We start from the raw sequence: 13,087 nt of genomic DNA, 5'->3' as shown, positions 1-13,087 counted from the left end.
ATTGGGAGATGAAAGTCAGTAATTAAAGAGTAAAATAAAGGGAATGAAGTCTTGCTTTAAACGAAAAGCTCATCACATTCTTAACTTTTGAAGGGCTATTAACTTATCTGTAGTAGCATTCATTTACTACATTTATAGTTATGCTTTAAATGTTATACTGTATAGAAGTGTTCTGAATTTTTTTTCATGACCCACTAGTAATCTTTTAAAATTACTATAGGGTTAATGCCCCGAGGAATTGTTATAGGGACTCTTCTGGGGATGGTGCTTTATGTACGATTTAGTCCAGATGACCAGGCTGTGGCAGTATGTGCTGGAAATCGTATATATATGTTAAGTGCAAAGGTGAGTTGTCTTTTCTCTTGAAAATAGTTCTTAAAGATTCTAAACAGATGTTCACTTTAAAATTAAAACATACTAATTAATAACAACATGCTTTTCAGAAGACTAATAGTTATTGAGCAAAAATGTTCATCTGGTCATAGATGAAAATTGACATGGTCTAAGGCATGATATTATTATTATTATATCCCAGACAAAAGACAATGTTCAAATGAAGTCATGGTTCAGAGTATGTATCAGTAACTTAAGGGAGAAAACATTACAGGGATGTTGTAACTATTCCCAAATTAAGCATTATAAAATAAGGAAATTCAGTCTCAGAGGGGTAGCCTTGTTAGTCTGTAACTTTTAAAAAAACAATATGTAGTTCTATAGCACCTTAGAGACTAACAGAAATATATATATAGTATCATGAGCTTTCGTGGACAAAATCCACATTCTCGGATGAGAGACATGGGTTTTGCACACAAAAGCTCATGATTATATATAATTTGTTAGTCTCTAAGGTGCTACGATGTCATTATCTTATTTTCTGCCAATTCCTTTTGTGCAAGGGTTTTTTGCGCAAAAAGAAGCAGTATAGCCACTTTCATTTTTTGCAGACCCCCCCTTTTGTGCAAGATCCTATGCCTCTCCTGGCTAAGCCTTATTCACTTTCTCCACACCACTCATGATTTTATATTCCTCTATCATATCCCCCCTTAGTCTCCTTTTTTCCCAAGATGAAAAGTTCTAGTCTCCTTAATCTCTCCTCATATGGGACCCGTTTCAAACCCCTAATCATTTTAGTTGCCCTTCTCTGAACCTTTTCTAATGCCAATATATCTTTTTTGAGATGAGGAAACCATATCTGTAAACAGTATTCCAGATGTGGGCGTATCATGGATTTATATAAGGGCAATAAGATATTCTCCATCTTATTCTCTATCCCTTTTTTAATGATTCCTAACATCCTGTTTGCTTCTTTGACTGCTGCTGTACACTGCGTAGACGTCTTCAGAGAACTATCCATGATGACTCCAAGATCTCTTTCCTGATTAATTATAGCTAAATTAGCCCCCATCATATTATATGTATAGTTGGGGTTATTTTTTCCAACATGCATTATTTTACATTTATTCACATTACATTTCATTTGCCATTTTGTTGCCCAAGCACTTAGTTTTGTGAGATCTTTTTGAAGTTCTTCATAGTCTGCTTTGGTCTTAACTACCTTGAGCAGTTTAGTATCACCTGAAAACTTTGCCACCTTACTGTTTACCCCTTTCTCCAGATCATTTATGAATAAGTTGAATAGGATTGGTCCTAGGACTGACCCTTGGGGAACACCACTAGCTACCCCTCTCCATTTTGAAAATTTACCATTTATTCCTTCCCTTTGTTTCCTGTCTTTTAGCCAGTTCTCAGTCCATGAAAGGATCTTCCCTCTTATCCGATGACATCTTAATTTACATAAGACCCTTTGGCGAGGGACCTTGTCGAAGGCTTTCTGGAAATCTAAGTACACTATATCTATTGGATCTCCCTTGTCCACATGTTTGTTGACCCCTTCAAAGAACTCTAATAAATTAGTAAGACATGATTTCCCTTTACAGAAACCATGTTGACTTTTGCCCAACAAATTATGTTCTTCTATGTGTCTGACAATTTTATTCTTTACTATTGTTTCAACTAATTTGCCCAGTATTGAAGTTAGATTTATCAGTCTGTAATTGCCAGGATCGCCTCTAGAGCCCTTTTTAAATATTGGCATTACATTAGCTATCTTCCAGTCATTGGGTACAGAAGCTGATTTAAAGGATAGGTTACAAACCATAGTTAATAGGTCCACAATTTCACATTTGAGTTCTTTCAGAACTCTTGGGTGAATGCCATCTGGTCCTGGTGACTTGTTACTGTTAAGTTTATCAATTAATTCCAAAACTTCCTCTAATGACACTTCAATCTGTGACAAGTCCTCAGATTTGTCACCTACAAAGGATGGGTCAAGTTTGGGAATCTCCCTAACATTCTCAGCTGTGAAGACTGAAGCAAAGAATTCATTTAGTTTCTCCTCAGTGACTTTATCGCTTTAAGTGCTGCTTTTGTATCTCAATCATCCAGGGGCCCCACTGGTTGTTTAGCAGGCTTCCTGCTTCTGATGTACTTAACAAACATTTTATTATTACCTTTTGAGTTTTTGGCTAGCTGTTCTTCAAACCCCTTTTTGGCTTTTCTTATTACATTTTTACACTTAATTTGTCAGTGTTTATGCTCCTTTCTATTTACCTCACTAGGATTTGACTTCCACTTTTTAAAAGATGTATTTTTATCTCCCACTGCTTACATGGTTATTAAGCCATTGTGTCTCTTTAGTTCTTCTACTATGTTTTTTAATTTGGGGGTATACATTTAAATTGGACCTCTATTATGGTGTCTTTGAAAAGTGTCAATGCAGCTTGCAGGGATTTTACTTTAGTCACTGTACCTTTTAATTTCTGTTTAACTAACCTCCTCATTTTTGCATAGTTCCCCTTTTTTAAATTAAATGCCACAGTGTTGGACTGCTGAGGTGTTCTTCCCACCACAGAAATGTTAAATGTTATTATATTATGGTCACTATTTCCAAGCAGTCCTGTTATAGTTACCTCTTAGACCAGATCCTGTGCTCCATTTGGGACTAACTCAAGAATAGCCTCTCTCCTTCTGGGTTCCTGTATCAGCTGCTTCAAGAAGCTGTCGTTTAAGGTATCAAGAAATTTTGTGTCTGCATCTCATCCGGAGGTGACATGTACCCAGTCAGTATGGGGATAGTTGAAATCCGTCACTATTATTGAGTTCTTTATTTTGATAGCCTCTCTAATCTCCCTTGGCATTTCATAGTCACTGTTACTGTCCTGGTCAGGTGGTTGATAATAGATCCCTACTGTTATATTCTCATTTGAGCAGGGGATTACTATCCATAGAGATTCTATGGAACATGTTGATTCATTTAAGATTTTTACTTCATTTGATTCTAAATTTTCTTTCACATATAGTGCCACTCCCTCACCCGCATGACCTGTTCTGTCCTTCCGATATATTTTGTACCCCGGAATTATTGTGTCCCATTGATTGTCCTTGCTCCACCAGGTTTCTGTGATGCCTATTATATCAGTATCCGCCTTTAACACGAGGCATTCTAGTTCACCCATCTTATTTTTTATACTTCTAGCATTTGTGTACAAGCACTTTAAAAACTTTTAGCTGTTTATTTGTCTGTCCTTTTTTTAATGTGTCAGATTATTTTTTATGTGAATGTTTTTCATCTGCTCTGGCCCATACTTTATCCTCTTCCATCCTCTCCTCCTGACTTAAAGCCTGGTGAGTATGAAATTGAACTGGGTCTCTTGAGTTCCTGGCTAGCACCTTAACCATTGGACTATCTGGACCTTGTAAAAGTAGGCCATGGGGCTTCCTGCTTACACTAAGTGTAACCTTAACTCTGAATTTGCCTGGCTTATAATGCTTGGTTTTCAGATAATTACAACATCTTTATAATGTTTTTTTACTCCACAGTTGCTCATATTTATTCTCAATCATAACTTTTTATGTAGGAATTGCTTTATTATTTTAATTACTAAAAGTTTCATACACAAACACTACATGAAAAACCAAAGGAAAATGGTCTCATTCAGTATTTCTATGGATCTGAGGCTAAATAGTGTCAGTCTTAATTTTTTTTAATTTGAGTTACACCAAAGTAACTAGAGTGGATCAGTGCAGTTGAAGCAATGGTGCCATAGGAACCTTTCAAACACTTATGACTAAACTAGCATGCTGCCCAACTATCACTGGTCAGTAAGAATTGCTGACACACATCCAGTCTTCCTCCAGAACAGGGGTGGGCAATATGATGGTGGCAATTCACCAGGCTTAGCTTTTGGCAGGCAGACAACACTTTATTTACCTTCGCCTCTGCAGGTATAGGAACTGGCTACTTTTGTCAGCTGCAGATAGCCCTTCATGGCTATTGGGAGGTTCGGGAAGTGGCATGGATTGGGACATCATTTCCCATAGCTACCATTGGCTGGGAACAATGATCCATGGCCAACAGAAGTTGGAAGCACCTGTACCTGTGAAGGCGCAGGTAAATACAGGTAAATGCAGCAGTGGTGGCCCACCAGAGGATAACTGCATCCAGCATGCACGCTGGTTATTGCCCACCACTGTTCTAGAATCAATATAATTGTTACATGCAAACTAGTTGTATAGGAAGTGGAGATTGGTTGAAGTAATCTTTGTGTCATAGTGGCCTCTTTTAAGAGTTATTTGAGTTTGTGTAGCCTCTTTAATTGCACCAGTTTGGTACAGTTGTTAATAATTTTGTTTAATTACAGCCTGACTTCAAATATGCAAATTTTCAATTAATTTTCAAGGGTTGTTTTATTCCCTTGTTAAGATATTTTTTGATAAAGAAAAGACTAACTCAGATGCTTCAGTTCTTAAAGAATCAATTTTTAAGTAGTTTTAATTCATATGAATAGATTTATTTGTAAATTCTCAGAAAAATATTCTGTAAGTGGTACATTTGTACAGGATACATCAAATTTATCATGCAAAAAAGAGGTTGAATCCATTTAAGTGCAAAATAGAACTCAATAAAATTTAATGGTGTTCAAGCCAATGCCTCTCTTTGTTGTGACATAGATTAACACTGGAAAAATTGTAAACAATTATTACATGACTCTGAGAGAAGAATTAGTGTCAGGAGAAATTAGGGATGTAAGCAACTACTCGAGTAGTCAATTACCCAATAACCTTAGGCTTATTGGATAGTCGAGTCACTACTTGACTACTCATTCCCCCCGTTGCCTCTGTATTAGAGAAAGCAAGGGGGGCGGGGAAGCAAGAGTTGTTTTCTGTGGTGCATGGAGTAGGGGGGCTGGGGAGACAGAGCTGTAATGGGAGACCTGATGGCTCTTACTATATTTAAAAAGCAGTGCCACAGCAGTCTGGGACCCGTTACACGATTAGTTAATTACCTGCTTCTTAACATCCTTAGGAAAAATATAATATGGTATAAGCCTTTGATTAGTCAGGGCAGTTGGGGGAGAGGGATGGGAGGAAGGAAGAATTAAAAAAAATTACAAGCATGTTTGTTTATTCTCATTACTGGGGAAAACATTAGCACAAATAATAATAGTCTATAAATCCATTGAGGATAATAACATAGAAATTTATCGATGAACCTGAAAGCATTTTTTATTCATTATTATATTTGGAGAAGGGAATACAATAGACCAGCGGTTCTCAAACTTTTTGGGCTCTGGACCCCTTAATATGTGTAAAAATTTATGCGGAGCCCCAGCGGTCCACTGATTGTATGTGTTGTACCCATCGATGTTTCCAGTTTGTCAACCTCGCAGAGCCCCTGGAGATGGCTCCGCGGAGCACAGTTTGAGAAACACTGCAATAGACAGTGACTTTTGCTGTGATGTATGCAATACAATTGGGGATAAGAAAATAGGTGTAAGTGAATAGTATAAAGTGCCCCCGTTTGACATTTTTTAGTGTTTTTTTTTAATTACTTAAAATCAGAACAAATTAAAATTTTATTAGAAGTTTTATCTACTTTTCTTTCTTGTCCAACTAATCACAGAATGAGGCTATATTAGCTGAGTTGGAAGGTCATCTGGCTCCAGTAACTGCAGCTGAGTTTTGCACCTGGGAGAGAAATATGCTTATATCTGTCTCTGAAGACAGAAGCTTTAAGGTAAGGAAATGATCTACTTTTAATAAGTGTAGTCTATTTGGAGTAAAATAGGCATTTTCCTCTTTAAATATTTAACATAAGAATGGCCACATTGGGTCAGATCAATAGTTCATTTAGCTTTGTATCCTGTCTTCCAACAATGGCTAGTGCCAGATGCTTCAGAGGAATGAATAAAACATGGCAATGTATTGTATGATCCCTCTCCTGTTGTCTAGTCCCAGCTTCTGGCATTCAGAGTTCTAGTGATGTCCAGAACATGAGACTGTATACCTGACCATCTTGTCTGATACCCATGGATGGACTTATTATCCATGAAACTTTGTTGTCCTTCTCTACTGCACCCCCCCCCAACAAAAAAACACCGGGAAAAAATTCTGTTGAGGAAAAAAAAGGAGACGAAAGTTGTTGAGCAGGGGAAAATTGTCCCCACTGGGCTTCCATCCGAGGGAGACAGGAAATACCGGACATTTCCAATGTCCAGTATTTTCTGTTTTTTTTCCACCGGACGGGGGACCCAAATAACAGACAGTCTGGGCGAAAACCAGACCCCTGGCAACCCTATCAAGTGGGTTACTAACAAATCAGTTGTGGTGTGAAAGTGGGAATAGGGAGGTGCTGAACCTGGAAGCCTATGGAAGTGGCAGCTTAAAGTGTTGTTTAAACCCAGCCTACTGAGTCCAAGAGCACTTCAGGGTCACAGTTTGGCATTGCTGTGCAACCCATCCTGCTGAGTCCAGGGACATATAAGGGGTCAGCTTGTGAGTGCTGATTAACTGCTCCTCTCAGACATGCTCTGTTAGTGGCTGTGTGTGTATCTGATTCTAGGGTGGGAAGAATTCAACCCTGCAAAACTTAGATTCTGCCGGATAGCTCAGTTGGGAGGGAATTGGCAGAAGAGAGAAGTAGAGCTCCATATGAGAACACTAGTAACATAAACAGCACATTGATAGAATTATCACCCCTCTCCCCTAGATGAATAACCGTAATAAATGAGCATATCCCAAAGTAATTAACAAATCTAATAACAGTCTGGTGTCACAAGCTTGCACAGAGCGGTTACCACTCATTTCTCTGCTGTCAGTGGAATTCACGTTTTAATGTTACTGTGATGGGGGCGAGCTCCTTGCATAGTTCCAGAAAACTGGCCTTGTGCTTGGCATTGTAGCCAGTGCTTACAATAACAATGTGATCCCATAAGTCAGTGCTTCTTTTTGGAACCAGAACTGGTGCTCCACCATGTTCAGCTCCTCCGCAACTCCCAACAGCAACCAGGAATTGTTTCTTTCCATGGCTTTCAGCAGGACTACTTTGAAAGGAATTGTTATATTCTATATGGTGACTCATCTAGCAGCTCAGGAAATACTGCAGGATCAGGCACATGGTGTGAAGAGTTGTGTGAGATTCATGCCACCAGAAATGGTGGAAGCATGGGTTTGCTGGGTTTTTGAAAAAGGCACTAAATATAGGCTGTAGAAGAAGTTAGGGAAGGGAGAAAACTGCATCATGTCATGCCGTCTTCTAGGTCACCCCCCTTATGAATGTTTTACTTCCATGAGGCATTGCAAACCCTTCCCAAAACACCATGCAGAGAGTAGCACAAGACGCACTGCTCTCTCCATCAATTGAAGCACTGTTAATGATGATGCATTCCACCTATACAAGGACCATAGCATGGACATGCACAACCAACTTAATTATTGTGCTGGTGGTATGCTGACTTGACTTAACTAAGTCAACTTTATTTTGTAGTGAAGACATGCTGTGAGTGCTCTAGTGAAAATCAATTTTTGATTTAACTGAGTCAGGAAACTTTGAAAACTGCATTTTGCAGTAAAATTTTAATAAGAACATGTGCCATGTCATTTCTTAAGTAACCTGGCTATTTGCATCTGTGCATGGCTGGCTTAGGATTTATCTGTTCTCAAAAATTGTACTAATTTTAACTAAATTGCTTTAGAAATTGGTTAAACTGGTACAAGTTCTTTATGTGGGCACTCTGAAATCTTTATGTTGATTTAGATTAAGTTGATGAGGAATGTCATAAGATCAAATGTTATAAAGCATTTTTAAACTCATTTAAATGTGTCCACACAAAAAGATAGCACTAATTGAATTACTCAGTTTCTAAAATGATTTATTCAAAATGGTAAAACTTGTGTTTAGACATGGCCTAAACTGTGTAGAGAACAAACACATCTCATAAGATGCATGTTGAACAGAACTCTGCGTAGTCATTGCTTTTTAAAATATTTTTGTTTCTCTTGATTCATCACTTCATGTAAATGTATAGTTTATATCATTTTGCAGTTTTTTACAGTTTTACTTCAGATGCAATTTTTCTTATTTTATTGTTTATAATTATCTAAATATTTACATTTTAACATACATTTCCCCCAAAGGTTTGGGACTATTGTACTGGACTGCTAATATACCAGTCGTCAGTGTTAACAGGTATGTTTTTCTTTCTTTGTATGACTGCCTTTGAAAGGAAAACATATTTTACTCTAAGAAAAAAAATGTGTCCACCTTTGCCTGTTGATATACTCAAAATAGCACAAAGTCTCAGGTAGCTCTTTTAGTCTGTAAGTTAAAAAACAATTAGCAGTCCCGGGGCACCTTAGAGACTAAAAATTTGTTAGGTCATGAGCTTTCATGGGTAAAATCTACTTCTACGAAAGCTCATGATCTAATTATTCTAATACATATGTTAGTCTCTATGGGCGTGCCTATACACCAGGGCTAAAGCCAAAATAAGATACACAAGTAGAGCTATGTTGATTGTGTAGCTTAAGTCGAAATAGATTATTTTGGCTTTTGGCGCTGTCTACATAGCAGGAAGTCCGAGTTAGAACATTCTTCCTCCGACTTCCCTTACTCCTTGTAAAAGGAGGGTTACAGGAGTAAGAGTAAGATGTCCTCCAGAGTAAGAGTAAAACGTTCGCCATTTTTTTGAAATAAAGGCTTGAAGTGTAGGGTATGTCTCCGCTACAGAGAAGATCGAAGCTGCTGTTGTTGATCATCCATGGTTCAAATTAGCGGGTCTAGTGAAGCTAATTCAGACTGAGAGTGGCACTCTGGTTGATGCTGGTAGTGTTGCTTCCATGAGGACTAAGGGAAGTCGAAGGGAGAGTGTTCTCCCTTAGACTTCCTGCAGTGTGGACAGTGCCAAAAGTCAGATTACGGTACTTCGACTTAAGCTACGCAATTAATGTAGCTGATGTTGCGTATCTTAATTTGACCTTATCCCATAGGCTATATCTACACTACAGGATTTTTGCTCAAAAGCAACTGTTTTTGTGCAAAAACCTGCAGAGCATCCACGCCTCAAGTGCGTTTTTGCCCAAGAAAATTTACAGTAGAATGGCAGAACAGAGGGGTTTTTTACGGTATAGGTATACCTCTTTCTACAAAGAATAACTCCTTTTTGCTCAAATACTCTTGCACAAAAAGGTGTGTGTGGATGCTCAACAGGGATTTCTTGCACAGAAAAAGCCTATCAGAAAAAGCACAGGTGCTCTGATGGCCATTCTATTAATGGCAATAGAGCTTTCATATGCAAGCATGGATGCTCTCTTGCGCAAAAGCACATTGCTTTTGTGATGTGCTGTTGCAGTGTGGATGTGGTTTTGTGCAAGAAGTTTTTGTGGAAGATCTCTTCCGCAAAACGCTTCTTGCGCAAAAAGCTTGCAGTGTAGATGTAGCCATAGTTTAGACATACCTTAAGTGCAACAGGACTGCTTGTTGTTTACAAAATAGCACAGTTAGCCAGTAAGTACTAGGGCCATAATTTGCAAACTTTTAAGTCAGTAGAAATGGCAGCATCTCTGAAAACATTTTTTGAGTACTTGCATAAAATGTAACTTGCCTTACTAAAGATATTGAATATGTACATTTTATCTGTGTTGCTATTAGTGACATGCTTGAATTTGTACCCACTCATTTGGTGCATATAGTTATTTCATGTTATACTAATCCCCATTATAACTGAATACCTTGTTCTTGTCATTCATCAGATGTTATGTATGGCACACAGGAGCCTTCCTGTTTTGTGTACATATTGTGATAACTTTTACATAAATGCTGTGTTTTCTTAAGATAATCTCAATACATGGCATTTCTATATTATTTATGCTCATTATTCTAATTACGTATATGATGAAAATAACTGTTTTTTGTAATCCTAATTTGAGAGGGCATGTTAGCATGTGCTTATGTCCCATCAATAGAATTGAGGCCATATTTTTAAATATGAAATCCAATTTATATGTACTATGAAAACAACTGCATCTTTTTTTTGTACAGTATTTCCTTTGCTAAGTCTGTTCATTGATGAAGAAAATAAACAGATTATTACAGGATGTGCAGATGGGCAGGTGAGGATCAAGCGAATGCTATAAATTTTAATTTTAGTCAAAATATCAAAACGTTTAGCAATGTCCTGTATCAGGAAGTGTCACAATCTGTGTGTTTGAAATTGTTGCACACAGTGTTAATTAGCATAATTTACTGCTCTGATCTTTAATTGTTTTGGTTATTGATAGCATAGATCTTAATTTAAAAACTAAATGGAAAATCTTTTCTAAATAAAGTAAAGATGTTTAAAATCACAGTTTGTTAATAGAGTATACCGTGTAAGCAGACTCAGAAGCTGAAAGTTTGTTTTACAATCAGATGTGTGAAAATTAATTTACATTTTATGTATTGGCCAATCAGCATGGCTTTCAGTCTAAACTAAAAATATACAGGATACCATTACTGTGGTATCATTTTGCTAGGTGTCCTTGCAAATTGAGATCTGTGGTAATCTATAGTTGAGTTAATCACTAAGATTTTTTTAAAAAAATAACATCTTGAAAAAGCCATAAGAGACTTCACCCACTGCACCAGTTCAGAGGAGTGTGGAGAAAATGAAAGGCTTGACTGTTGTAGTGTCTATAAAGAGTAAGCAATAAAGGACACATATGAGTCAATGAGTTTTCCCATGCAAGTTTTCAAAGGTTTCTTGTAACGTGCTATAATTATTTGAAAAAGATGATGGGGGAGATTTTCAGACAGCAATTAGACATCTAACTCCCATTGAAAGTCAGTGGGGATTAGGCTTTTGACTGCATTCTGGCTTTTGGAAATCTTCCTTGATATTGTTAAAACATGAATACATATAATTGATTCTTTATAAATTCTGCATTTGTGAAATTAAAATTGCTTAAACATCATATTTTAGGAAATGAGATGATCCAGTGTGAGAGTTAAATGGTATCAATTTATGTTAGTTGATCTGATAATCTTGAGGCCAAACATTAAATATTAAATTTGCAGTATGCATGACTGTTTTCATCAGTGTCAAAAAAACTGCCGTCGTGACTGATTTTGTCCTTCTCCTTCAGCTTTGGATATTCAGTTTGCTCAGTGAACACCATTACCGTTGTGTAGTACATATAAACTTAAACAAAGAGCAAGAGAAATTCTACAGCAAAACTGGAAAATCTAGACAACAATTAGGTATTGTGATGTTTGTAGAACACTTTTATACATTATGCTTTAATTCATATTGTATATTACTGAATAATATTCTCTTTATGAACACCATTAGTTGAAAGTTGCTCTTATATTTTTATGTACAACTCTTCCTGAAGTAAATAGGAGTTATGCACATGTATCTAAGGGTACATCTACACAGCAGCATTATTTCGGAATAACTAACGTTATTGTAAAATAACAAAATGCGCGTCTACACTACAAGTCTTTATTCTGAAATAATGTTGAAGTGGAGGACTTTTTACTCTGATTCATGGTAACCCTCATTTCATGAGGAGTAAGGGAAATCGAAGGAAGAGTGTTCTTCCTTCAACTTCCTACTGTGTAGCCAGCACCAAAAGCTGAGTTAAGCTATTTCAACTTCATCTACACAATTGATGTAGCTGAAGTTGCATAGCTTAAATCGACTTTGCCCTGCTGTGTAGACGTACCCTAAAAGAATAAAGTTTGCTCTTTGTGTGTGTGTATATCAAACATTGTATTTTGTGGATTAGATACTGTTGAAGTCAGTGAGAAATTTACCAAAAACTTCAGAAGAGAGCAGAAATAGATCTTGTTGAGTTATTCATCACTTGATAACTGGAATAAACATCCATTGATTCCTCTAGAAGTTCTAAGAATCTTTATTTTTGCTATTTGCTTTTCCTCCCACTTATGTGTCTTCATGATGTAATGACTGTTTCCATCTTGAAATGATAGGAGTAGGCTTCTGAGACCAGTCATCCCTAAAACAGCAAAATAGAATGGCATTTCAGAGAGGGCTGATTATTTGAAAAAGCATGCTGGCTCTAGTAGTCCCCTCTGCTAGAGCAAAGGCCTCTAAATGTGATCCCTCTTCATGCTAGTACAGCAATGGGCAAAAATTTTTGATGCAGGGGGGCACTCTAAGATTTTAGTTAAGTGGTCAATGGCCATACTTCTTTATGGAGGGAGTGTGGGGTCTGGGAAAGAGGTTGGGTGCTGAAAGGAGCTCAGGATAACAGGCTGGGGTGCAGGCGAGAGAGTAAAGTCTGAGAGGGAGTTTGGGTGAAGGAGTGAGTGGGTTGTGATCTGGAGCAGGGATTTGAGGTGCAGAAGAGGATTCTGGCTCGGGAGAGGAAGGACAGGGTCTGGGAAGGAGTTGTGACCTAGGGCAGAGAAGAAAGGAGTATGCAGAGAGTTTGGGTGATGACTGGGGGCAGGGAAATGGGATGCAGGGTCAGAGAGAGGGTATGGGTTTAGGATATGATTCTGGCCTGGGGGAGAAGTGTGTGTGTGGGGGGGTGCAGGGCCTGGGAGGGATTTGTGACCTGGAGGAGGCGAGGACAGTGGGTGCATAGGGTTTGGGTGGTGACTTAGGGAAGAAGGGGGAAGTGGCCTGGGGTAGGGAGTTAGGAGAGAGAAAAAGGGAGGGTGGGGTCAGAGACAGTCTCTGGCTGGGAGGCAGAAACTGGCTAATGGGAGCTGAGAAATTTTCTGGAGGGGAGGCAGGGCAGC

The 13,087-nt window shown here is 38.0% G+C and overlaps 1 protein-coding gene across 12 annotated transcripts in view; it reads left to right on the top strand.

Moving 5' to 3' along the window:
• Positions 1-13,087, top strand: part of WDR27 (WD repeat domain 27) — a 225,735-nt gene that overhangs the window by 5,446 nt on the left and 207,202 nt on the right. For all 12 annotated transcript variants that reach the window (XR_012902776.1, XM_075924676.1, XM_075924677.1 and 9 more), the window contains exons 4-8: positions 221-345; positions 5,963-6,076; positions 8,476-8,527; positions 10,379-10,449; positions 11,461-11,575. Coding sequence is in view for 11 of the 12 variants with exons in the window: in XM_075924676.1 (XP_075780791.1) it covers positions 221-345; positions 5,963-6,076; positions 8,476-8,527; positions 10,379-10,449; positions 11,461-11,575 (477 nt within the window). In the remaining variant the exon portion in view is untranslated. The remainder of the gene's footprint in view (positions 1-220; positions 346-5,962; positions 6,077-8,475; positions 8,528-10,378; positions 10,450-11,460; positions 11,576-13,087) is intronic.

The sequence above is a fragment of the Pelodiscus sinensis genome, chromosome 3 (assembly GCF_049634645.1).
Source record: "Pelodiscus sinensis isolate JC-2024 chromosome 3, ASM4963464v1, whole genome shotgun sequence".
NCBI classification, from domain to species: Eukaryota; Metazoa; Chordata; order Testudines; family Trionychidae; genus Pelodiscus; species Pelodiscus sinensis.
Note: the sequence above shows the minus strand (reverse complement) of the source record. Positions and strands in the feature narration are given on the sequence as shown.